This window comes from Aspergillus brunneoviolaceus, assembly GCF_003184695.1.
Source record: "Aspergillus brunneoviolaceus CBS 621.78 unplaced genomic scaffold BO95scaffold_14, whole genome shotgun sequence".
NCBI classification, from domain to species: Eukaryota; Fungi; Ascomycota; class Eurotiomycetes; order Eurotiales; family Aspergillaceae; genus Aspergillus; species Aspergillus brunneoviolaceus.
In genome coordinates this window covers 163007-187768 of record NW_020290744.1, presented here as the reverse complement: position 1 = coordinate 187768, position 24762 = coordinate 163007, and the positions used below count along the sequence as shown (strand labels likewise).

The following is a 24762-nucleotide window of genomic DNA, read 5'->3' as shown; positions in this document are numbered from 1 at the left end:
GGGGGGGGGGTCTGGCATTGCGATGGAAGAACGCCTAGGCTGGGCCTGGGGGGAGCCGGATGGGGAATCAAATCGAGTTTGGCCCTGGGTTTGAGGCGGTGGGTGGTTGTGATGCGCTGTATCGTGCTGGTGATGGGGTGTGGTTATCATGGCGTGGTTAAAGCATTAGGGCTAGAGCGGTTGGACTCTCCTCTCCCTCAGCTGGATCAACCAAACTAGACGTTGATAACTGCTACCTCAGAGAGCTCGACTCTCGTCTGGCAGATTATGTTCACGAAGTTAGTTGGGTTCTACCTGATCCAACCTGGCAGCATTCTTCCTCGAGGCCAGTTGCCCAGGGACTAGGGATGTGGAATGCGAACTTGGCCCCCCCGGCCTGGCTCAACTCCGCTCCCAACTCCCAATCCAGTATGACCTTAGCCCCTCACTCCACTCCCCCATCTAGCCCGATCACAGGCACGGCTACGGCTATCAATATGACAGTTCCGGCCGTCAGGGGATGCTCTCCCCCCGCCTCGTCCCACTGGCGCCTCTTTTGTCCGGCTGCGCGTGTGTCTGTCCTCGTAAGTGTCAAGAATGTGTGGATGATCCTGGCCCTGACGATCCCGGAAAAGAACCACACTCTCCCCTCAAGCAAGACCATGCGATCAGAACTCATGACAGTGATAACTGGCTCTATCAGATGGGTGACCGGTTTGGGGTTGTTGACGTTTACGTTTACGTCGTTAAGGTTGGCTGTCTAGAGGGGAAATGGGGTTGTTTACGTTTACATTTACGTTTACGTCGTTAAGGTTAGCTGTTTACAGGGGGTATGGGGATATAAAGTGGACGTTGCTGGCTCATCAGGCTGGATGGAAGTTGAGGTTATTCGGAAACGAGGTTCGACCAGCGACACATGAGATACTGACTTGGGGGAGGCATTGTCACCACCACCAACACCACCACCACCACCACCACCACAGGAAGCATCAGTTATACCCTCTCTTTCGTCTTTGGTTGTGCAGCGATATCTGTTCAGACTCTTTCCTTCGTGTTGTCTACCTCCAGCACACCTATTCACTCGTGTGGTCGATTATCATCAAGAGCAACACCACACAGCATCATGCTTTTCCAGTCCATCCTCGCCTGGACAGCGGCGCTGGCTTCGCTGAGCGGAGCGTCCGCGAAACTCGATCTTTCGTCCCCGAACAATGTGGCTGTATACTGGGGTGGGTGGAGTTGATACCGTGGCAGATGGACGTTCGAACTGACTTTAGGGCTAGGCCAGAACTCGTATCGGGGGTCGGGGAACTTGGCGCAGCAGAATCTGTCCTACTATTGCGACGGTACGTTGTCCACCACTTGCCACTTGTCACTTGCCTTGCCCCATGGGACCATGGACAGAGCTAATCGCGAGCAGATCCCAACATCGACGTTCTTATCCTGGCGTTCGTGATGCGGGTGAACGGGGCGGGCGGCGTGCCCGAGTATGACTTCGCCGACACCAGCAAAGCTTGTCCGTTGTTCAACGGGACCAATCTGCCCAACTGTCCGCAGATCGGGTAAGTGGCGCTCTGCTTGCTGTTGCTGGGGTGGGTGAAATCGACACTAACAAGGCCAGCAACGACATCACGACGTGCCAGCAGAAAGGCAAGACGGTGATCCTCTCCATCGGCGGGGCGACGTACAGCGAAGGCGGGTTTGCGTCGGACGCGGCGGCGCAGGCCGGCGCCGACCTGGTGTGGCAGACGTTCGGCCCGCCCCCTTCTTTATCTGGTGCATCCAAAACGCAACCGCAACCGCTCCGCCCCTTCGGCAACGCCTCGGTCGACGGCTTCGACTTCGACTTCGAGGCGACGGTCAACAAGATGGCGCCGTTCGCCAACCGGCTGCGCGCGCTCGCCGACGCCGACCCGAGCAAGCCGTACTTCCTGACCGCGGCGCCGCAGTGCCCGTACCCTGACCTGGCCGACCAGGAGATCCTCAACGGGCCCGTCGCCATCGACGCGGTCTGGGTGCAGTTCTACAACAACCCCTGCGGCCTGGCCTCCTTCCAGCCGGGCCAGGCCTCCCAGCCCGCCTTCAACTTCGCCCAGTGGGACACCTGGGCCCGCACCGTCTCGCAGAACAAGGACGTCAGGGTCTTCGTCGGTGCGCCCGCCAACACCGCCGCCGCCGGCTCCGGCTACGTCCCCATCTCGCAGCTGCAGCAGGTCATCCAGTACGCGAAGTCCTTCAAGTCGTTCGGCGGCGTCATGCTGTGGGACGTCACCCAGGCGTATGCCAATCCCGGGTACTTGAGTGGCATCCGCTCCGCGTTGACGCAGACCATGTCGAGGGTTTATCATAAGTTTCGGTATCCGGTGAGTGGGTTGGAGTAGTAGTAGTAGCAGTGGTGGTGGTGGTGGTGGTGGTGATTTCCCCCGTACTTGGGGAGTTTCTTATTTTATATACAGTTCATGTACATCCTCGTGAGGGCTATATATACCAGATGACTATTTAGCTTGGATTTGATCTTGAGACTAACCGAATACCTATTTCTGTGAGGACACACTGTGTTCATTGGGAAGATGCTGTTAGGTCTATCGTAAGATACTCTTCAGTCGGTCGAGAGTGATAGACTATAGCTTCGCTTGGTGACATGTAGCCTACCTGCAATTTATGCTCGTGCTCAGGAGGGTATGGGTATCGGATACTAGGCAGGTCATTCATCGTATTCCAGCCCTAAATACCGTATGCTTTACTTCTCCTCATCGAAAAACTCAAATCAATTACCCACTATGGTCTGCCCTGTCGGACAGCCCTATATATTAATTAAGTACTGAACAATTACCCAGCAGCAGCGCAGCATCAAACAAATCCCCCGTAACCCGTAACCGTACTTCTGATACTCCTCCTCAACCCAATCCCAACCCAAATACCCTACTCCTTCTTCCCTCTGTCTCCTATCCTTCGCTTCTTCTCTCCCCGAATCAATCCTCCAGCAGCTTATCTCCCTTCCACCCCACCGAAATCACCCACTCGCGCTCCCGCACATCCCCAGCCCATCTACTCCAGCTCCTCCTCTTCCTTCGAGGCCGCCAACGAGAAGCGGCCCTTGGGCTTCCCGGGCTCCTCGTACTCGACCGTCAACCGCGCCAAATGACCCAACAGATTCTCAATCTTGAGGTCCCCCTTGTCACGCTTGGCGCGGCCCAGATTATCGAGCCACTTGAACTTGTTCAGCATCACATACACGAGCGCGATCACGATCTCGACGCCCAACGAGTAGCCCCAGACGCGCACCACCGTCACGATATCCGTCCAGCCGTTCGTGGTCTCCACGAATTGGTCTTTCGGGATCGTCGGCATGTCCTGGTTGCTGAACCATCCAAACAGACAAAAGATTGTGGCCAGGACGTCGACCCCAAGGATTGCGGTGACTAAGTGGATCGACGGCCAGGTGTCCATGCCGCGGGTGACGAAGATGAGCCAGTTTTCGGTGAGGGCGACTTCCAAAAACAACACTTCTTGGATGGAGCCCCAGTTTTGGATAATGCCCCCGGACGGCAAGAACATCGTACCGCGGACGACCCATGTGCCCAGGGCGAGAAGCAGGCCTAGCAGCACGGAGATGAACCAGATCTTCGGGAGTTGCCATTCCACGGGTCGCAGGTCGAAGGAGGCGTTGTCATAAGCGACGGCTACTGTTGCGAGATCGGCGAAGAGGGCCAGGAAGACGATAAGTTCAACGCGGATGCTCTCGTTTAGAATGATCATGCTCGTCACGAGGTAAATTTCCAGGTGCAGGCACAGCGCGATGCGGTACTGGATGTAGGCTTTCATGCGGTGGAAGATCTGGCGCGCGACCTTAATCGAGTCGATGATCGTCGACAGGCCCGGCTCGAGGAAGACAATATCCGAGGCGGACTGGGCGGCCTCGGACGCGCCTTCGACCGCAATGCCGCAGTCGGCTTTTTTCAGGGACGGCGCGTCGTTGACCCCGTCGCCTGTCATCGCCGTCAGGTGGCCCCGGTCCTGCAGCATCTGCACCACTTGGTATTTGTGCTCGGGAAACACCTCCGCGAAGCCGTCGGCTTTCTCGACCAGGTCGCCTGCCATGGCTCCGCTGAGCCCGCCGTGGATCAGCTTGTCCGAGTTGTACACCTTGGTTCCCAGGGCGAGCATCTTGCACGTCTCCTTGGCTATCGCGATCGCGTCGCCCGTCAGCATCTTGACGCTGATGCCTAGATTTTGCGCCTCCGTGATCGTCTGCGCCGTGTCTTCGCGCGGCGGGTCGAACATCGGCAGCATCCCCAGGAGCGTCCAATCTTCACCCTCCTTCTGTACGGCGACGCCCAGCGAGCGGAACCCGCGGTGCGCGAATTCCTGCGCCTTGGTCTTGTAGTGGTCCGCTGTCTCCTTGGAGCAGTTAGTAAGCTGGAGCACCGCCTTCGGTGCGCCCTTGGTGCACGTGTACCGGGTGCCGTCGCAGCTGGCGATTGTCACGATGCGCTTCGACACCGGGTCGAACGGTGTGAACTTCTCCGTCTTCCAGCCGCGGCGAAGGATCTCACGGGCCTTCGGGTACTGGCGGAGCGTGAGGATGGTCACTTTGTCGATCGGGTCCAGGGATTCGATGTTGTGAGACGAGGCCAGCACCGCCACCGCGAACATCCAGTCCACGTCCACGCCTTCCGCCACGTATGGCTCGCGAATGCTGAGTTTGTTCGCCGTTAGTGTGCCGGTTTTATCCGAGCAAAGGATATCAACGCCCTAGTCTTCGTCAGTGTCGCTCCGTGTTTTGCTGTTTGAGAGGATGCATACTGCTAGAGATTCGATAGCTGTCAGTTTCTGCACGATGGCCTTCTTCTTCGCCAGGTACGCGGCTCCCACGGCCATGGTCGTCGTCGTGACCACAGGCAAACCGACGGGAACACCGATGATCAGCAGAGCAAGGGTGTAGTGCAGCAGCGTCTGCTGGCCCGGCGAGGCGATGGGGATGTGGCGGAAGAAGCCACCGATCCACGCCGCCAGGATCCACGCCATGACCAGGATCAACAGCGACGTTCCGATGTTATCCATGACGATCTCGAAGTGGCCCGCGCCCTTGGCGGACAGCACCATGCTGGCGGTCTTGCCGACAAACGAGTTCCTCGCACCGGTCTGCACCACCGCATAGGCCTTGCCGCGCTTGCAGCCGGTGGTGTAGTAGATCATCCCACCCATATAGCGGTCCACGGCCAGGGACTCGCCGGTGATGGCCGAGTGATCGCAGGCCAGGATGGGGTACCCGCGCTTGGGCTTCGACTGCGGTTGGTCCTTCTCGGGGTCCTCCCCGCCGGCCTCGGCTTGCTTTCCGGGCTTCTCGGGCTCGTTGTCCTCGAGGTCGGACTCGGAGGTACTGCTGAGATCGCCTTGCTCCAGCATTCTCTTGTACTCCTCAAATCCATCGGGGTCGTTGTAGTCGCAAATCACCTTAGCGTCGCCAGGGATGACATGGCCCTCGGAAACGATAATCTCCACCGCGTGTTAGTTCTGGACTGCGTTGCTGAGAGGCCAGAGAACCTACCACGTCACCTGGAACAAGCTCCCGAGCGAGAATCTCCTGCTGCTGGCCATCACGAATGACCGTTGCTCTCATGGCGATATCGCCCTTCAAACTGGCGACCACGTCCGCGGCTTGCTTTTCCTGGTACCAACCCACCGCGGCATTCAAGCAAAGAATACCGATGATGACACCAAAGTCGATCCAGTCATCCAAACCCGCGGCAAGAAGCACGGCGAGTTCCATGACTACCTCACCAAGTCAGCTCTGCTTTTTTGGGCTAGGCAGCACAGCAACATACCATAAAGAATCGGACCCCGAAAGTAGGATAGGATCTTGGCGATGGGGTTCTCCTTCTCGGAGGTCAATTCGTTCCAGCCCGAGCGACGCCGGCGGTCCGGCACTTCGCTGCTGGACAAGCCCTGGCGGATGTCCGTGAGGAGCCACTCCTCCGGGTAGCCCTGCTGCTGATCGACGTGCTTGACGAAGACCTTGCGCTTCTTCCAGGGCGCGTACCACACGCGCTTCATCTCCTCCTCGCCCTGCCCTTCGTCGCCTCGCCCACCCTCGCGATAGGTCGAGGCATACTTGACCAGTTTGCCGTACTCGTCGAGGTTGGCGTAGTCCTCCTTGTAGGAGACGCGGGAAACCCGCCGCGAGTCACGGCGTTGCTCCGAGCTCGAGGGCTGCGGTTGTGCGCCGCCGCCGCCGCCGCGTTCGACGTCGAGCGTGTTGGCCGCCGTGGTTGGCGCTCCTTGCTCAGCCATGGTGTGTCTTGGATTAAATCACTTTGCCTTATGCAGCAGGGGGAGGGGAAGGTGGGGTTTACCCTCTCTCTTTCTACTTCTCTGCTGTCCTCCGTTCCGTATTACGAACCGGGAGGGAAAAGACGGCGAAAGCGAGAGAGAGCTAGAAAGAAAAGGATGAAGAAGCGAAAGCAAACGATAGGCTGGGAAAAATTCACCACAGGCCTCTTTTCCCCTACAGCACAAAGAGAAGATGCAAGAGAGAAAAGGCTTGACCAGCAGTGAGCGGCGGAAGTGCAGGGGAGCAGCGCGGACGACATCTGCGGAGAACCACCCTTGTGCAGACAATCATGCTGACGTAGTAGATTTGTCTTTTCTACAAAAAAGCTCCCGGGTTGCTGCGGAGTGAGAGTCCTGTGTAAGAGGCCCGGTACTGTACCTTAACCTCCCCAGGTTTACGCGGGTGTGGGTGTAACAGTGGTTTGGTTTGACCGACCGCCATGCTCCCCCAACGAATGACTTTGCTGGTGCTAGGGGTATGACTCGTTGATTCGACCGCTCGGAGAGGTCTTGACGTATGAGACATGGTGCTTTCAGTGGGTGTACCGACTGAACCCGTCTGGAGAGTGCCGGGCCGAGCGGACTATTGGGGATTGTCCATTCGATGAGTGAGGTGAATTGACTTGGGGATTTCCAAGGATCGGAAGGAGTGTCGACCTGGTAAGGAGGCGAGGGGTGATGAGGACAGTGAACTGTAGATCGGTAGACTCGGAGGGAAAGATGGGGGACGCCATGACAGCTGCCAGAGTGTGGAGTCTCATCCGCCAAGCTTTATTGGAGAGTTGGTCTGAGTGGTTGAAGAGGTGAAGAGGTGAGGTGAAGAATGAGGTGTTGACTGTTGACTGTGTTGACTGTGTTGGTGTTGACTGTGGGAGTGTAGTCTATACTTCCCACGCTTGACCGATGGGGTTTAGCGGGTTTGGCTTCGGATGCAACCCTTCCATCTAATCTACTCCATGGAAAAAGTCTTAGACGTAATCGACTCATCATGAGTTTCTTCTCATCTTACGGAACATCATCTCAGTCTCTTCTCCTCTGACTTGTAGTTAGCCGTCCATTCCGGATACAATGACGGCGCCCGCCCGGATAGTCCTGCAAACTTTGAATCTTGGTGGTGACGGCATGACTCCGGTCGATTGTTGTGTCTTGAGTTCGATTTGGTTTGGGGGTTCAGATTGGAATTGGACATATAGAGTGGATATGTACTGTAGATATGAAGTAGTTAGCTTATGCAGTTGATCGGTATTGAATGTAAAATGGTGGTCGCGTGTTCATTTCAGGGCGGAACGTATGCTGCTACCCAGATATATGCCTTCCAAGGCTTGGGTTTTATGCTGAGCGAAAGCAACAACACTCCTCCTTATTTCTTCTGTCCGATCTCTTGCTCTTGATTCTATCTTCTTGAATGTCAGGACAGAATCGATGATAGGATGTGGTATTTCGATGTGGTGGGCTAAAAGGTCCTGGGTATTGTACTGTGTACTCTTTCACCCGCAGTTGATCTCTCAATTGTGTGGGATAAGGCTGCAATATGGGGATTTATGTATTCGGTAGATGAGATGACGGCCAATTGCTTAATTCGTCGAAAGTCGTGTAGTCTATCCATTTACTCTGTGCTGAAGCTGTATGCGCAGCTTGAAGACACTGGAGGGGGCATTGGAGGGGGCTGTCGAATAGTGGGCGATGTCTTGTCTGTTGGCCAGGCTCTGCCCTATCCCTAGTATATATGCGTTTTATATGATATGGTATGCTGCTGCATTATGCATATCGTGGGATGCTGTGCTGTGTGTGCTGTGCTATGCTGTGCTATGCTGTGCTATGCTATGCTATACCAAGCTAAGCTATTCTACCGCAATGCTTCTTGAATTATATCGTATATGCAACTTTCAGATGATATGCTCTAGTCATAGTCCGCTAGCCCTCTCCGCAAACCCGTGCTCCTCCAGCCCCTCGGCGCCCGTATCGGGCGTGGCCACGGAGGATTGCGACTCGGCGAATTTCTCCGCCGCGTCGTCGAGGCGGCCGTACACCCGGGCGTGCCGGCGGGGTTGGTTGGGGCCGGAGGCGGGGAGTTGGTAGCCTCGTAGTCTGTTCATGGGTATAGTGAGTTAGCATGGTTTGGCTTTTATGGTATATTTGAATAGGTATGTATGTATGTGAGGATCTGTTTCCGGAAGGGCACGCACCGTGGTCCTTGACCCTTCGGCTCGGGGAGCTCCGAGCTGTATGTCCGCGAGAAGGTCTGGGCATCAACATCAAAAGTGCCCCGTTCGATACTCTCGCGGATCTGAGCAAAGAAGACGTCCATGGTGTGGTGGTTGTGGATCTGCAGGAGGGACCACGCGAGCATCTCCTTGGCGGAGAGCAGATGGTGCAGGTAGGCGCGGTGGTGGTTGCGGCAGGTGTAGCATTCGCATGATTCCGAGAGCCGGCGGGTGTCGGTTTTGTGGTCGGGGGACCAGAGGTCGTAGGCTAATGGAGTGGACGTAGGAGATGATTGCGACTCCTGCTGCTGCGGCTGGAAGGTGAAGTCCAAGGCAATGCCGGCGTCGGAACATACACCCACGAAAGGAATGGTGTGCAGATCCGCGCCCAGCGAGACATCGCGGAGGATATCGTGAGGGGTGGCCGGCGCGCCAAACAGCAGTCGCGGAAGCTCGCCCAGCGCCTCCGACACAGCGGAGAGCGAGGCCGACTCGTACAGCGCCAGGCCCGAGATGTACGGGCGGAGGTCATTCTCCAAATCCTCCAGATAGATGGACTGCTCCGCGTTCTCGAGCGGCAGCACCGGGGCAAAGTAGACAGCGCTCGATCGCTGCGCTGTGTCTTTGTGGTTGTACAGCTGTTCCGTGGCGTGCGTCGTGTAGGCGTGCGTCCGGTCGACCATCTTCCCGCGCCGCTTCAGTCCTGGGTTGTGGCCGCGCACCAGGTCGGCGAGGCCGACGACGATATCCGGCCGCAGGTGGCGGATAGCATCCAGGTAGTGCGTCGCCTCCAGTTGTCGGTAGCCCACCGAGGTAAGGATGGCGACCGAGTTGGGCGTGTTCGAGGGCGGGCATTTGATCGGCGGTTCGCGACGCGGGCCCATGATCAACAGCTGGTCATCGGGTTGGCAGATGAAATTGCGCAGCGCCGACTCGTTGGCTGCCGTCGGAATCGTATATGCAGGAGGGAAGGGATGCTTCGGGGTTTGTCTTTCTATGACTGATCTGCGCCCCCCACGGGCATTGATGTTAGCGGTTTTCTTTTTTTCTTGGTTGGTATGTGATATTGCTCTTGGGCGGTTGACTGGCTGAAGGGGCTGGGAAACGCTCGTACAATCTTCAAGTCCAATAAAGAGACTGCCAATAGCAGTTTGATCGCGCATGATATCATGTGTTATATGCGGAACGATTCCTCGAGATGTTAGAGGGATGTAGTGCGGCGTGGAGATGGGTTTCCTGCCCGCCACGGCCAGTCTTCCCAGCCGAGGGGTCAGAACCGAGGCTGTAGTGGTGAAGTTGAGCATCTCCTGCGGTAACTGAAGGGATGACCCGGGGTCCATGACGATCAGTGCGAGGTTGTATGCGACGGAGAGTCGCTGGAGAAGGGAAAAAGTTGAGTTGGAAGTTCTGATAGAAAGAAGATTCATGTGGAAATGCGGGAAGTTGCTGGGATCCCCGCGGTCTGTCCCGATCAGGCTAAGTGTTAGATTCTCTCTGGCTGATAACCAAATCCACCCTCGATAACTGAAGCCCGCCTTCTAAACCTCCCCACGCCGATCATCTTTCACAACGAACTTCTCTGCTCACCACCAATCCTACTGTGATCTTCTCGCAGAATGGAAACACCGGCTCAACGTGGTGCTCTAATTGTCGTCGAGGGCTTGGACAGGGCAGGCAAATCCAGCCAGTGCGAGTCTCTACACAAAAGGCTCCAACACAAAGGCCGTGCAGTCAAATATGTTCGATTTCCAGGTACTCCTTAGACTCTTACAACACAGGCATGGCAAACTATATCTAACCCCTGCCAAGATCGAACCACAGCCATCGGGAAGATGATCGATGGCTATCTGCGGGGTCAGTCACAGTTGGACGACCATTCTATTCATCTTCTCTTCTCCGCAAACCGCTGGGAGCTGGCTCAAAGCATCGAGCAAGATATTGCCAATGGAGTCACCGTCATTGTGGATCGGTATTCGTACTCTGGTGCTGTGTATTCGGCCGCCAAGATGAATCCCACGCTGTCCCTGGAATGGGCATGGACGCCAGAGATTGGACTGCCTCAGCCTGACCTGTGTCTGTTCCTGAGTATCTCCCCGGAAGCAGCTGCTCAGCGTGGAGGGTTTGGTGCCGAACGCTACGAGAATGCGACCATGCAGAACCGCGTGCGCGAGTTGTTTCAGACGATCTTCCGCGTGCAACGGAGCGGGAATATCCGCACCATCGATGCGGGCAGGACATTCGAGGAAGTGGCGCAGGATGTTGAGACAAGCGTCATCGACTGCATTGCAGGCTTGGATGCAATTGGTCCTTTGAGGAAATTTGAATCGACCGCCCATTGACCCCTTATTCTACCCACACTAGCGAGCAGCGGCTGGTGGTGGCGTCATTGCTCATTCTAGCGTATACATTTCTTCGCAGTCGCTGTCTTCTATAATGATCTCGGTTCTGGTCGATGTAGGCTGGGATCGTGACTCCATCAAATTTCCCGACTCAAGGTCCGCATCTAATGACTCAGTCCAGTTCTCATCTAGACTGACGTCGTCAGGGAGATCCGCTTCTCGAAGGTCAACTGCTGTACGCTCGTTGCTGGTATCATCGACGCCGACACGCCCTTGCTCTGAAGTGACCCTGGAGCCTCGCTGAGTCGCGTCCGCTTTAGTCTTCTTCCTTTTCGCTCGCGGTTTGTTCGCTCCGCAGTTGCGCAGCGTCAGCTCCTGCATCAACAGCGACCATGGAACCGTCGTTCCACACCCCGGGCAAGCGCCACTGATTGGAACCAGCCGATCTGGCTCATCAGAAGTCTCTAAGAATCTTGTTGACAAACACAATAGATGACTTGTGCAATAGCAGTTATCCTGGGAGCAAACCACTACCATTTCTGCGTCCGGCACCAGCTGTGCCGCGCACACCCCACAACGACAGCTCTCCGAGTCCTCTAGAAGGAACATGGCCTTATCTATGTAGTCTTGCATATGCTTGTAGTTCACTTTCATCCCGGCGACACGTTTGACCTGCGCCTGCTCCTCATCACGTGGCAAGGGCGGTCTAGCACAGTTGCCATCGACAATCACCCCAATATGATCGGGGAGAAACCCCTGCACTCGATCTGCCAGGATTCTCCAGGTCTGATGCACATCGGCCGCGAAGAAGCGCACCTTGAGGGGCCAGTGCGCAAAGGGCGTAGACCGTAGAAATATATGTAGATCCTCCAGGTGAGCGTTCATGGACCTCCGCGAACCACGGCCTTTGGGTCTGGCCCCGGCGTTGTCTGGGTGGTAGTTCGCGGTGATCTGTCTTGCCCTCTTGGGGTTCTGCCAGGCCCATCTATCGACCGATTAGATTTGCGCGGGCATGCAGGACATGGCGAAGGTTGCTTACTCGAATTGCAACGCGGCCACTCGGCTCATGAACCCTTCGACGGTCAAGACCATCTCCCACGGCCGTTTGTCGTCGTGGTGTGTCCTGCGTGCACCGCCTTTGGATTCGCCATTATGCTGGGCCAGGCGTCTGGCGGGGTGTGGAGTGGAGCCGATGTATAGACAAGCGTGCTTCTTGGTGGAGCGGAGGAGATAGCAGCAGTAGTATGCTGGGATGGGCTTGGTGTGATCGAGGTCCATTTTTTTGACAGACACACGCACAAGCTGGGGTATTTGACTCGGCCTACTGTAGTTTGATATCGGGGTTATTTGAAGTGCTTCTAATTCCTACCGCAGAGATTCTTGGTCTCGGTTGACGGGGATGGTAGGCTGAAAACAAAAGTCCCAGAGTCACATGACAGGGGAGTTTGGCAGAAGTAAAATTTCTCTCGAGATACTTCTTATGGTACATAGCATGCGTGAAAGGAAGTAAGTTCTTAGCGACCGTAAACCATCATACACAAGCTAGAAGTAGCTCTATCAATGATCTGTATGCTGTATAGAGTTTGTTTTTATGTGGATGTGTGTCAAGATTGATTGTGGCCTGAGGCACAAACTAAAGCCCAAGGCTGGCCTCGGCCAACATAGGGTGGTGGGCTAGCCAACATCAATCAACATTGCATGACCCGGACCAGTTCAGGTACCATCCGCACCACGAACCAAACAAAGAGTACAGCGTACACAAACCATGCTGCAGAACAAAAACCCTTCTTCGTTTCAGGTGTCGCATGATCAAAATCCTCCGCCTTACTAACCGAGGGACGCCAGCTGCTAAGCACTATCTATGGCGTATGTACATCCGATGCAGCTGGAATGTCCGGATTTCTCTCGCCTACGGACCAGATGCCATGCCTACTCGTATCTCAGGGCTGTTTTCTCAAGCGAGCAAGCTATATTCCAAGGTTGAGCCATTTGCCATGATGACTGCCTCGTTGGCCACATACCAAAGGGATTTGCCATTGCAAAGGGCTGAGCCACCGATCCTCTGCCCGGTAAATGACTGCATGTGATTATCAAATAGGCATAGTATGCGGACTCGGGGCTCGACTAGCAGCTGGATCGGTAGTCCGTCCGTCTCAAGTGAGCATTGCCTGATTTTTTATCTGACCAGGAACGCGGGCCCTGGTGGGATGAAGGCCGGTCAAGTCTCCTCCATCCCACCAACTTGATGTCCACGATCCACGGTCCACGGTCCACGGTCCTCGTCGGTTGAAGCATCGACTACCAGAACCATACTGTTTGGGGTGGTCTGTTGAGCGGTGATGTGGTCAAAGGTGTTTTCTCAAACCTGGTTTCTAGAAGCTTGATTCGACGACAGTAGAGAGAGAGATCTGGCTACTTCTTCAGGTCGATGACTGACTGACTTGGCACAAGAGCATTCTGTTTGTCATGGTGGCATTCCCTCGGAAATGTGAGGGCTGGGAGGCTGGCAGGACTACATTACAAGATACAAGATACAAGATACAGGATACAGGATACAAAATAGTCTAGGTCAAGGCCAAGGCTCGCTGTGTACTGTAATGTAACTGTACTATCAGTCAGCAGAGTACGTACAGGACAATACTTTGGGACCCTCTTTAGCATATAGGAACGTCTCTTGTTTTTTTATTTATTCTCTTTTTCTGGTGGGAATATGTAGATTCCAAGTGATTGATAGCAGGAGAAAGAGCAGGCGAACCTTACAAACCTATTATATCGTCGAAGCGCATTTCTATCCATATCAAACCAAGTTAATTGACCTCTCTCTCCATGCCAGCGCTATTGACCGGAACCGACCAGAGGCTCATCCTCCTATCCGAGACCGGGCAGTCCGCCTGTTTCAGTAGGTCGTTACATCACCGTTTGCGGGTTGCTGGAGAATATCTTACCATTCTTACCATACATCGGCGGTAATTCATTGTAATTGAATACCCAGCCTGAGGCCGCCCGCAGTTGATGGAATTACCTCAACTGATGGATTGGATCCTGATCTTTTTTTGACCTTTTTTGCTCTTGCAAACTCTCTTTTCCTCTCTTTTCTGGTCGGACTCGCTTGTCTCTCTCACCACCCTCCTTTCCTTCTCTCTCTTGCCTTGGCCTGTCAATGCATAAACATTGGGCCTGTCAAGTTTCCTGTCAAGGTGAGCAAGTCATGGGAAGAACTTCATTTTCACCCACCACTCACTTGAACTACACACGACACTACACTACTACTAATTCCGGCTACGGCCATTTGCCAATCGTCACTGCTAAGTCCTACTTGCTAAGTGCTAGCTAACTCACCTATCTTTCCATTCCCCCCATATTCAGGCTACATACTAGCTACCGTGCTGCTACCGTGCTAATAACGAGGTCTACTTGACTTCCTCCCCCGTCGTCAACAACTGAACCTCCCCCCAACTGCTCGACTCATACTCGGCATCAGCTTCGTTTCCTACTTCCACACTCTTTCAGTATTTTCTCCTTCTCTCTCTCTTCTCCTTTCTCACCTACCCCCAGCCCCCCATCAAACAAATCATTACCACTCCCTCCCGGTGGGCACGTTACCAGCTTGATCGACTTCTTGTTCCTTTTCCGAGATTCTCCACTAACCCTCCCGGGTTCATCTCGGCCTTCCCTAGGAACATCTGCTGGCTACCCTTTCCCTTCCCACCCACTCGCCTCCCCCCATCATCAAATTATCCTCCTCCACTCTCTTTCTCGACCCTCCCTCCAGTTTTTACCCTCCCGCCCCATCTTATCATCCGATCTCAAGTATCTTCGTCCAAACCTCTGCTGACCGCCCTCCTGCTGCTGACAATCCTCTCTTTCCTCTTGGCCTTGGCCTCCATCCATGTGTTTTTCGCATCGGATGCTGGCCCCCTTCCGTCCGCGGTAAACCTACGCGCAAATTCGCCCTCCCCTCGACCCGCGCCTACGTACGCTGTGAGAGATGGTGGCTCCGGCCTCAACAGGAGGTCCCTCCGCGGGCATTCAGCCTTCAGCGAGTCGCCAGCCTACCCGATCTTCCAGTACCCATCCTTCGCATTCTCACAATGTTCCCTTGAGCGCTCGACGGTCCGCGCCCCTCGATTTGTCCACGGTAGAGCGGCGCGGCCAGCCCAATGCCCCCCGAGAACCAACCAAGCGAGTTCGGCCTCATGGATTAGAAGAGGCACCAACCTATCGTCCGACGGAGGAAGATTTCAAGGACCCTGAAGCATACATCCGCAGAATCGCGCCGGAGGCCAGCAAATATGGAATCTGCAGAATCATTCCCCCGGAAAACTGGCAACCGTCCTTCGCTATAGACACTGAGGTATGTCCGTTGCGTGCTTTCGTTGACGCGCCCCTTGGCCCTTGACTGGGAAGAGTCGCGTGGGATAACGTGCCTCGCGAAGAGTGAAGCGGCTGACCAGATCACCCTCACAACAGCGTTTCCATTTCAAAACCCGTCGACAGGAGCTCAACTCGGTCGAAGGAGGTATGCCCCCGCGTTCAGCCACGTCTGCCGCCGGTGGAGCTCCGCAGCCCAGTTCTGACCCGGAGCCAGGGACTCGTGCAAACTTGAACTACCTCGATCAGCTAGCCAAGTTTCACAAGCAACATGGTACCAACCTCAATCGTTTCCCCAGCGTCGACAAGCGCCCCCTGGACCTGTATAAACTGAAAAAGGCAGTCGAGGTGCGTGGCGGGTTCGACTCAGTCTGCAAGATGAAGAAATGGGCGGAGATTGGTCGCGATCTAGGCTACAGTGGCAAAATCATGTCGTCCCTCTCCACATCGCTGAAAAACTCCTATCAGAGATGGTTACAGCCGTATGAGGAATATCTACGTGTGGCTAAGCCGGGGGTCCAGCAACAACTGGAGCTTGAGCATGGTGGTCCATACACGCCGTCGCCCCACCCGTCGCCCATGCCCAAGAAACCAGCTCCATTAGAAAATGGCACCCCTTCGGCAACGCCGCAGCCGATAGCAAGCGCACCTGTCATTGCCTCGAGGGAGGTGGAAGCGACTCCAGAGAAACCCACTCCACCAGTTGAGCCTACACCGCCTCGGCCGATTGCTTCCGGTTTCACTGCGGTTAACACTTCCGGTGGCTTTACTGCCGTCAACCGGTCTCCGTCTTTTGTGGCGGTGAATAGCGCGCCGGCAGTGAAGCGCGAGGCTGATAATGGCTCACTCACTCCCAAGAGTGTAGCCGAACACCCGGGCAATGGTCACGGCGCTCCGCCCATGAAGCGCGCGATCAGCCACGAGAGTGGTTCTCAAACGGAGAGTGGCGAGCTCGATGCCAATGGCCGTCGCAGCAAGCGTCTTCGTAAAGGTATTTGTCGCTTGCCTGCGAGTCGTTTGGTCCTAACTGACACAAACAGACGCGCCTTTGCCAACTGTCTCTGGGTCCCATATGAGTCTTCTCCGCCCTGCTCCGCCCCGTCAACGCAAGACGGACATTCGGAAAAATGGAGATGTAAGGCCTTCTTTGGTGTACGGCTGCAGAGCCTTTGCTGATGAGTCCTAGAAATGTGAAGTCTGCGGTAAATCCGAAGACCGGCCATCGATCCTGCTCTGTGATAGTTGCGATCATGGATATCACAAGTCCTGCCTCGATCCGCCTCTCACCACAACTCCCGAGTACGATTGGCATTGTCCCAAGTGTCTCGTCGGCACAGGGGAGTTTGGGTTCGAAGAAGGTGGGGTGTATTCGCTCAAACAGTTCCAAGAAAAGGCGAATACATTTAAGCAAAAGTATTTCGCGTCCAAAATGCCATTCGATCCTGTCCTCAACACTCACAGGCGCGAGTCTGAAGATGATGTCGAGCGTGAATTTTGGCGCTTGGTGGAGAGCTTGACAGAAACCGTTGAAGTCGAGTATGGTGCCGATATCCATTCGACCACCCATGGAAGTGGTTTCCCTACAATTGAACGCAACCCTCTCGATCCATATTCGGTTGACCCCTGGAATCTTAACGTGTTACCATTTCATGGGGACTCGCTGTTCCGCCATATCAAGTCCGATATCTCCGGAATGACGGTTCCTTGGGTCTACGTTGGTATGTGCTTCTCGACCTTCTGTTGGCACAATGAGGATCACTACGCGTATTCGGCCAATTACCAGCACTTTGGTGCCACCAAAACCTGGTATGGCATTCCCGGGGCCGATGCGGAAGCGTTCGAAGACGCCATGCGGCAAGCAGTACCTGAACTGTTCGAAGGCCAGCCGGATCTTCTCTTCCAATTGGTCACCCTGATGCCACCCGATCAGCTCAGGAAAGCTGGTGTCAGAGTCTATGCTCTCGATCAGCGAGCTGGACAGTTTGTCATCACCTTCCCTCAGGCCTACCATGCAGGTTTCAACCATGGGTTCAATTTCAATGAGGCCGTCAATTTCGCTCCGGCTGACTGGGAGCCTTGGGGCGCCAGGGGTGTTTTGCGCCTGCAGGACTTTCGGCGACACCCGTGCTTCTCGCATGACGAGCTGCTCCTGACAGCTGCCGCCCGCGATTCGTCTATCACCACCGCCAAGTGGCTAGCACCAGCTCTGCAGCGTACTTGCGTAAGGGAATTGAATGATCGGGCCGCCTTCGCCGCACGCCATCGTGAAGCCGCTCCGCACAAATGCGCCCTGTACTCCGAGGACCCCGCAACTGGCGACTGCCAATTGAAGTTTGTTGTCGAGGAGGAAGACCTTCCCGAAGATGACTATCAATGCCATCACTGCAAGGCATATACCTATCTCGCGCAGTTCCGGTGCCGGAAGACGGGGAAAACCGTATGTTTGCCACACGCCGAAACATACGACTGTTGCGGAGAATCACTAGCGCAACGACTACTTGGCCCGGATCACGTACTGCGTTACCGCATGAGCGACGAGACCCTGAAGGCCGTGGTGTCGAAAGTCCAGGAACGCGCCAGGATCCCAGAGGCATGGGGGGAGAAACTCGACAAGATCCTAGAAGACGAGCCCAAACCCCAATTGAAGGTCCTCCATAACCTACTAAGCGAAGGTGAGAAAATCCCATACCATCTGCCTGGTCTCCCAGATCTCGCGGCCTTTGTCCAGCGCTGCGATAAATGGGTTGAAGAAGCAACCAATTATATTACCCGCAAGCAGCAGAACCGGAGGAAGAACGAGAAGGCGTGGCGCAAGGGTACTTCCAAGGCTGCGCAGCTGGAAGAACGTGATCGTGAAGTTCGCAGAGTAGAAAACATCTACGCCCTTCTTACAGAGGCTGATAAACTGTCGTTCGACTGTCCACAGATGGCGGCACTGGAAGAGAAGACCCGCGAGATCGAGCAATTCCGCCAGGACGTTAACGTTGCCCTCATGAACCCCCACATCCGATCGGCCCAGGAAGTCGAAGATCTGGTGGAATCCTCTCGCAATTTCAACGTGGAAATACCCGAGGTTGAAAGACTAGAGCACATCCTCCGACAATTGAAATGGAAAGAAGACGTGCGCCGCAGGCGCGACCAAAATTTGACCCTCAAGGACTGCCAGGAGCTGATTCTCGCCGGCGACCAGTTGAACTTACCAGACACCAACGACCACCTGATCTACCTCAAGGAACTCGCTCGCCTTGGTGAGGCCTGGGAAGCGAAGGCTAAAGAACTAATGGCCGTGGAATCCGTTCACTACCAGCAATTGGAGGCTCTCTCTGCGCAGGCGTCTCGCTTCCCTGTCTCCCCCGAGACCCTTGCCGCTGTAGATGCCATATTAACCAAACAACGTGAGGCGCAGAAGAGGATCCAGACCCTCTATGAGAAAAGCAAGGACCCGGATTACCGGAATCGTCCCAAATACAAGGATGTCCGAGAACTAATGGAGTCCTTGGAGGGATTGAACAGTCGGCCGACCGGCGCGATTGACCTAGAGCGGGAACAAAAGCGCCATGAAGACTGGATGCGCAAAGGAAAGAAGCTTTTTGGCAAAGCCAATGCTCCCCTGCATATTCTGAAATCTCACATGGAGTATGTGGAGAAGCGGAATTCCTATTGCTTTGATCTGGAAGATCGTTGCCGGCCTCCTGTTGAGCCTGCGTCGCGAGACAACAGCCCAGATGGCCTGCTGGAGAGCAATCCCGCTCCTAGCATGTGGGGCGGGGGAAAATCACGCAAGCGAGATGTGTTCTGCATCTGCCGACACTCGGAAGCAGGCATGATGATTGAGTGCGAGGTCTGTCATGAGTGGTGAGTTCACTGTTCAATCGGTACTCTGGATGTTGTTCTAACGTTGGCCATAGGTATCATGGAAAGTGCTTGAAGATTGCCCGCGGAAAAGTCAAGGAATTCGACAAGTACACTTGCCCGATTTGCGACTGGCGACAGAAGATCCCTAGGGATGCTGCTCGTCCGAAGCTAGAGGATCTCCTCGAGTGGCAAGCCGAGATTCCTGGTCTGCCGTTCCAACCCGACGAGGAAGAGATCCTGGACAGTATCGTCAATCAAGCAACCACGTTCCGCGACTTCCTCCAGAGCTTCACGAATGCTGCCTGCACGACTACCGAGGAAGTGCCCACGCTGATCTTCTACTTGCGCAAAATCGAGGGCGCGGAGGTTTTGTTGGCGTACGAAACGAACTTCTTCCGTCAGGAGATCCACAAATGGGCGCCTGTTGCACCGGAGGCCCCGCCTATCCTGGAACAGTCACTTTCCACCCGCAAACCTCGGCCGACCAAGCAGCAGAAGATCATGGCACAACTTGGCGTGGAGCGACCCGAGGATCTTCCCCCGCATCTACGCTCCAAGCAGCCCAACCCAGTCAAACGTAAGTCCATTGATATCACTACAGGTCGGCCTACCCTGCTTCAGGCATCTCCTGGCGGCGGTGACGGTTCCAATTCGGAGTCAGGGCCTACCTTGACCATGGGCGATCCGCAGAACCCGCCGTATCCTTTCTCTGCCAGCTACACTCTTTCTGCGTCTGACTCGACGCCGGCTTTTGCGCCGGGATCCTCGGCTTTCTTGCCCCATGTCTCCTCGGCAGACTCGCCGTCGTTCCCTCCTCGATCGCCTCCCCTCCATCACTCGGGTCTGGATACGTCCCTGTTCAGCTCCCCGCGGTATACTCGGGATCATCACGACGGCCCTCCTGGGGTTGTTGACTCTCAGGATCCCTTCGACAGTAGTCCTCGGCAAAATTTGGACGATGTGTTTGCCGATCTCACTAACCAGGACACCGAAGGAGATCAGGAGGCGGAGCCCGAGCCCGAGCCCATGGAGAACACACATGCTAACGAGGCACTGGAGGTTCTTGATGTGAGCAACGGCGAGAGTCATTCCGAGCTTCCGGATGACGAGTCTAGTGATGATAAAGTCAATGGCCACGTGGATGTGGACGACATCGAATAAGCGCGCTTTTCCCCCCTCTTCTTCCTCTCTTCTCTCTTCCTTGTTAGATCCCTTGACCTTGCATTCAGGCATTCGGCGGCGTTCCGAAGTTTTCATCTGGTGGTTTTCTGTGTGTGGTTCATGAATGAGTAACGGTGTTGACGTGTCTGGGGTTTGATTTCGAGTACTACGGTGCTTTAATACTTTTTGTTATGGACTCGGTGTATTAAAAGGACCAGGCGAGCAGGGTCTCATCCATGCGTTGTTTGTTTCGTGTTTGTTATTAATGGCCTGAGCGCCCGATGTACAATGTCATCTTCCTATCTCTTCATGGTATTATCATTTTCTAGTCTTGCATACCCGTGCTAGTTCATCGTATGACCCGTGTATCTAATCCAGGTCTTTGTCCAGGCTACATAACGCCACAACAGTCCACCACTCTTCAGGACTCGGTAAATCACTCAGCATCAGCATACGCACTCAACGCCGACTGGCCCCCAGTATGTATGAACAGCACATTCACCGCGTCGCCGGGCTCCTCCGCGAGCTTCCCAGGCCCAGTTTCAGACTTTCCCCTCCCCCTCCGCCGCCGCCAATCCTCCTTCAACTCGCCCGACCCCACCCAATGCATCATCGCCCGCGCCACCTTGGCCGTATACACGGGGTCGAGGACGACGGCCTCCGTGCGCGCCACCACGTCCATGGCTTGCTTGGTCTCCGCATCCAGCACCCCGTACCCGGCACCCACGAACCGCTCCTCGAGCGTCACATCCGCCGCCGTGATCTCGCGCTGCGGATCATCCAGCCCAATCAACTCGGCCGCCTGCCGCGCGAACCGCAGCACGCGCTCCTCGTGGTAGGCTTTTGGGCTGGTGGGCGACGTGAGCACGCCGATGATCTTGCGGGGTGGGCGGTGCTGTTGCTGCTGCCGTGCTGTTGCCACTGCTGCTGCTGCTGCTGCGGACGCTGCTGCGGTTGTTCGTGATTGTTGTCCCTCCATCTTCTCGAGCAACTTGAACCCCGCGATCAACCCACCCAGGGTACTTCCGCTGCCGCAGGCGACGAAGATATAGTCGTACCGTGACTTCGGCCAAGATTGGGCGTGCTGTGGGGCATCTCCCTCCTGCGCGGCAATCTCAAACGCACAACGCGCATACCCCAATCCGCCGAGTGGGTGCAGACTGGCTCCCGAGGGGATCCAGTAGGGGATCTTGCCCTCGTGGGTGCGGAGGGTGTGCATGATTGATGCGATAGGGTCGTTGTCGGGGGCGTTGTTGTTGCCGCCGGCGGCGTTTGAGTCTTCCTTCTTGGCCTGGGGGTTTGGGAGGGCCGCCACATTCGCCGAGTCGAGCAGTCTGACGTCTGCGCCGAGGAGCTTCGCGAGCTGGACGTTGCCGGTGCGCGCGAAGGCGCGCGGGTCCGGCGCGGTGCGCCATCCGCCGCCGGTGGTTTTGTGGAGGCACAGCACGGCGGAGAGGTTGAGGTGGGTGGCTAGGGCGGCGACTTGGACGGTGTGGTTGCTTTGGAGGGCGCCTTCTGTTATTAGGGTTGGTTTTTGAGGGGTGGTGGTGGTGGGGCTTGATGATGGCGGAGGTGCCGGTGCACATGCACTCCCCCGCTCGGGGCTGGGGCCCAGTCCCCCGTATTGCGGGGTGGGCGAGAGAATGTCTGGGATGAGGTATTCGAGTTTGCGGTATTTGTTGCCGGAGCAGGCCAGTGGGGAGGCTTGGTCTTCGCGTTTGGCGTGCAGGGTTATTTGGGTTTGAGGTCGGGGGTTGGGGAGGAGGTGTTTGGTTAGGGCGGGGAGGGGATGGATTGGGGATGGGTGGGGGTGGAGGAGGGGATGGCGCGGTATTTGGGCGAATGCTGGGGGGAGAGTTAAGGGTGCCATTGTTTGAGGATTGATTGATGGATGTGTTTTTGAGGTGGTGAGGCTGAGAGGTGAGAGGAGTAGTTAGTATATAGTGGATGTCTGCGGGGTCTCCGTCTGCGGGTTTCCACGTCGAACTTAGGGCTGCGCTTTCCCAGGAAGCTGAAAGAAAGGGGGGTCCGGGGGTCTTCCCCCGGGAATGGACAGGAGGAGGATTGAAGTGGGAGTAGTGGGATTGGGATAGTTTGTAGTTGTTGGAGAGGAGTGTACATCGTGTGTTAAAGGATGGGCACGATGGCGGTGAGATTCTGCCGCGATGATGTCTTAATGGCAATCCAGTCGGTGAGGGGAGAAACTTCTTGATATCGACATCGACGACGAGCTTCGTTCTTACGCTGCCAAGTCAACGCCCACCCAAAGCTCACCATGCCAGCCCTCGATCGGAGTCTCTTCAGATTCCTCGCTCAATCCCTGCAAACACATCACCGCTTCCTCGCCGGTCGCATCACGCGCCCGGAGGAGACTCCGATCTACGTCATCGGCAACCCGTCGGCGGACGTGGACTCGATCGTCTCCGCGCTGGTGTATGCCTACTTCGCCCATCCACGCCCTCACGTTCCCCTCATCAACCTCCCCGACGTCCCCTCCGGCCCCGAGCTGCGCCGTCTCCGCCCGGAATTCCTCGAAGCCCTGCACCTGGCCACGCACCCCGCGGCCCCGACCGAGCAACCATGGGAGATTGAGGCGGACACCACCGCGGACCTCCTCCGCAGCCACCTGCTCACCGTCGCCGACTTCGCAGCCCACCTCGCCCAGATCAATGCTGCTGATACCCTGTCGCTTGTCGACGCCGTCCTGGTCGATTGGAACGCGCTGCCCAACCGCTCCCCCTCCCAAAAGGGCCAAGGCACGCTCCCCGGCCTCGAGGCGATCACCTTCAAGGTCGTCGGCTGCATCGACCACCACGTCGACGAGGACTTCCTGCCGCCCATCGCGGCCGACCAGCCGTTCCTCATCCAGCCCACGGGCTCCTGTGCCTCTCTGGTAGTGAGCATGTTAGAGCGAATGGGCCGGTGGACGCCGCACCCTCTTTCCTCCTCCTCCTCCACCTCCACCACCACGCCATCCCCCCAAAACCCAACAACCGCCGACACCACCCCGGAGGAATTAACAACCGCCGCGGCCCACGAGCACCAACTCTCCAAACTCGCCCTCGCGCCCATCCTCATCGACACAGCCAACTTCACCGCGAAGGAGAAAGTCACTGACGCCGACACGCTGTCCTACAGCTTCCTCCGGGCGAAGATCAACAGCACAAACTGCCAGCAACAGGTGGGGTCCATCGCCGTGGGCATCTCCTCCGGCGAGAAGCTGTGGGACCACCACGCGTTCTACCGGCGGATCGCGACGGCCAAGGAAAACAGTCTGGAGCTCTTGACCGTGCCCGAGGTGCTGGGGCGGGATTACAAGGAGTGGGTGGAGGTTCCTTCTTCTGTTTCATCCTCCTCTGTTGCCGATGGCAGCAGCAGCAGCAAGGATGGGGATGACAACGCAGCGATCAAGATCGGAATCTGCTCGGTCGTCAAGTCGCTGCCCTGGGTGATGCGGAAGGCCGACTCCAACGCCTCGCCGGATCGGTTCCTGGACGAGCTGGTCGCGTTTGCGCGCCACCGCGGCCTGGATATCGTCGTGCTGATGACCGCGTTCGCGGGGCCGGCGGCGGCTGTTGCTTCTGCGTCTCCCGCGTCTCCGGGAACGTCCACGTCCCCGGGGAAGGAAGGACGGTTCCACCGCGAGATTCTCGTCGGCGTGCCCTCTTCCTCGGAGCGCAGGCCCACCGCCATCGCGGCAGCGGAGGCTTTCGTGCAGCGAGGCCGGAAGGAGCTGGGGCTGGAGAAGTGGCGGGCGCTGCTGGACGACGACGATGCGGTCGTGCAGACGTGGTTGGACTGCATGGAGCCCGACGACAGCCACAGACACGAGAACATGTGGATGGGGGTGTGGGTGCAGGGCGATGTGACCAAGAGTCGGAAGCAGGTCGCTCCGTTGGTCAGGGAGGCGGTCCTTGCTGTCTGACGCAGGCATTATTGCTCTCGCTCTCGCTGTGCGTGGTTGGTGGTTGGTGGTTGGTGCGTTTCTTGCGGTGTATATATCCCCTGCATTTAGACCGATCTATAGTATTGTATAGCATAGTAGTATTATATAGGATAGTACAGGATAGGATAGGATAGGACAGCTAGTATAGTATAGTCAAGCATAATATAGGATAGGACAGTATAGTATCCTACTAATTACCTAGTAAACCTCAGTTCGAATGTGAAGAAGATTCATGTGTGTGTATCTATGTGACCAGCCGTAGATCATTCAGACATCATACAATAGTACAAACAAACAGGGCACAGAAAGTACAGGTCAGGTAAGTTGAAGGAAGGTATGCAATGCGACGTTTTTTGCTTGCTTGCTTGCGTGCTTGCTTTGCGTGCTATAGAAACGGAAAGGAATCAAGACGAAACCGAGGAACGCCGCATAATGGGAAGAGTTTTGGGGAAGGGGGGGAATTATGATTATATAATTCAAATTCCCAAAGGAAGGGAAACAATCCCGAATGCAATGCAAAAAAAGGAGAGGAAAAGCAACAAGCACAACAGGGTGTGACTTGCCCCCTCTGCCG

At 55.9% G+C, this 24762-nt stretch overlaps 8 protein-coding genes across 8 annotated transcripts; 4 read left to right on the top strand and 4 right to left on the bottom strand.

Moving 5' to 3' along the window:
• Positions 1-882: 882 nt before the first annotated feature.
• On the top strand, positions 883-2855 carry BO95DRAFT_512273 (glycoside hydrolase family 18 protein; the record flags this gene model as incomplete). Its single annotated transcript, XM_025591505.1, has 5 exons — positions 883-1208; positions 1263-1325; positions 1400-1541; positions 1601-2342; positions 2817-2855. The coding sequence occupies exons 1-5, from the start codon at positions 1103-1105 to the stop codon at positions 2853-2855; spliced, it is 1092 nt and encodes a 363-aa protein (XP_025444992.1). The 5' UTR covers positions 883-1102.
• Positions 2756-6207, bottom strand: BO95DRAFT_383653 (putative plasma membrane H(+)ATPase). Its single transcript, XM_025583430.1, has 4 exons — positions 5808-6207; positions 5531-5754; positions 4786-5478; positions 2756-4734 (listed from the first exon to the last, which is right to left on the bottom strand). Exons 1-4 carry the CDS (start codon positions 6034-6036, stop codon positions 3028-3030), a joined length of 2853 nt encoding a protein of 950 aa, XP_025444991.1. The 5' UTR covers positions 6037-6207; the 3' UTR covers positions 2756-3027.
• A 2009-nt stretch (positions 6208-8216) lies between these two features.
• BO95DRAFT_356569 (tRNA-ribosyltransferase family protein) lies at positions 8217-9856 on the bottom strand (the record flags this gene model as incomplete). The annotated part of the gene is made up of 3 exons (XM_025582312.1): positions 8217-8400; positions 8499-9516; positions 9631-9856. 3 exons carry the CDS (start codon positions 9854-9856, stop codon positions 8217-8219), a joined length of 1428 nt encoding a protein of 475 aa, XP_025444990.1.
• Positions 9857-10132: 276 nt separating this feature from the next.
• Positions 10133-10855, top strand: BO95DRAFT_451021 (bifunctional thymidylate/uridylate kinase; the record flags this gene model as incomplete). Its single annotated transcript, XM_025588058.1, has 2 exons — positions 10133-10268; positions 10326-10855. 2 exons carry the CDS (start codon positions 10133-10135, stop codon positions 10853-10855), a joined length of 666 nt encoding a protein of 221 aa, XP_025444989.1.
• A 51-nt stretch (positions 10856-10906) lies between these two features.
• BO95DRAFT_356825 (structure-specific endonuclease subunit SLX1) lies at positions 10907-12133 on the bottom strand (the record flags this gene model as incomplete). The annotated part of the gene is made up of 2 exons (XM_025582323.1): positions 10907-11840; positions 11895-12133. The coding sequence occupies 2 exons, from the start codon at positions 12131-12133 to the stop codon at positions 10907-10909; spliced, it is 1173 nt and encodes a 390-aa protein (XP_025444988.1).
• Positions 12134-14843: 2710 nt separating this feature from the next.
• On the top strand, positions 14844-20508 carry BO95DRAFT_490413 (putative PHD transcription factor (Rum1); the record flags this gene model as incomplete). Its single annotated transcript, XM_025590620.1, has 6 exons — positions 14844-15209; positions 15326-15374; positions 15444-16217; positions 16267-16361; positions 16413-19081; positions 19135-20508. 6 exons carry the CDS (start codon positions 14844-14846, stop codon positions 20240-20242), a joined length of 5061 nt encoding a protein of 1686 aa, XP_025444987.1. The 3' UTR covers positions 20243-20508.
• Positions 20509-20676: 168 nt separating this feature from the next.
• Positions 20677-22112, bottom strand: BO95DRAFT_408049 (1-aminocyclopropane-1-carboxylate deaminase/D-cysteine desulfhydrase; the record flags this gene model as incomplete). The annotated part of the gene is made up of 1 exon (XM_025584092.1): positions 20677-22112. The coding sequence occupies one exon, from the start codon at positions 22110-22112 to the stop codon at positions 20679-20681; it is 1434 nt and encodes a 477-aa protein (XP_025444986.1).
• Positions 22067-24366, top strand: BO95DRAFT_440261 (putative exopolyphosphatase). Its single transcript, XM_025585921.1, has one exon. It carries the CDS (start codon positions 22518-22520, stop codon positions 24165-24167), a length of 1650 nt encoding a protein of 549 aa, XP_025444985.1. The 5' UTR covers positions 22067-22517; the 3' UTR covers positions 24168-24366.
• The last annotated feature ends 396 nt before the right edge of the window (positions 24367-24762 follow it).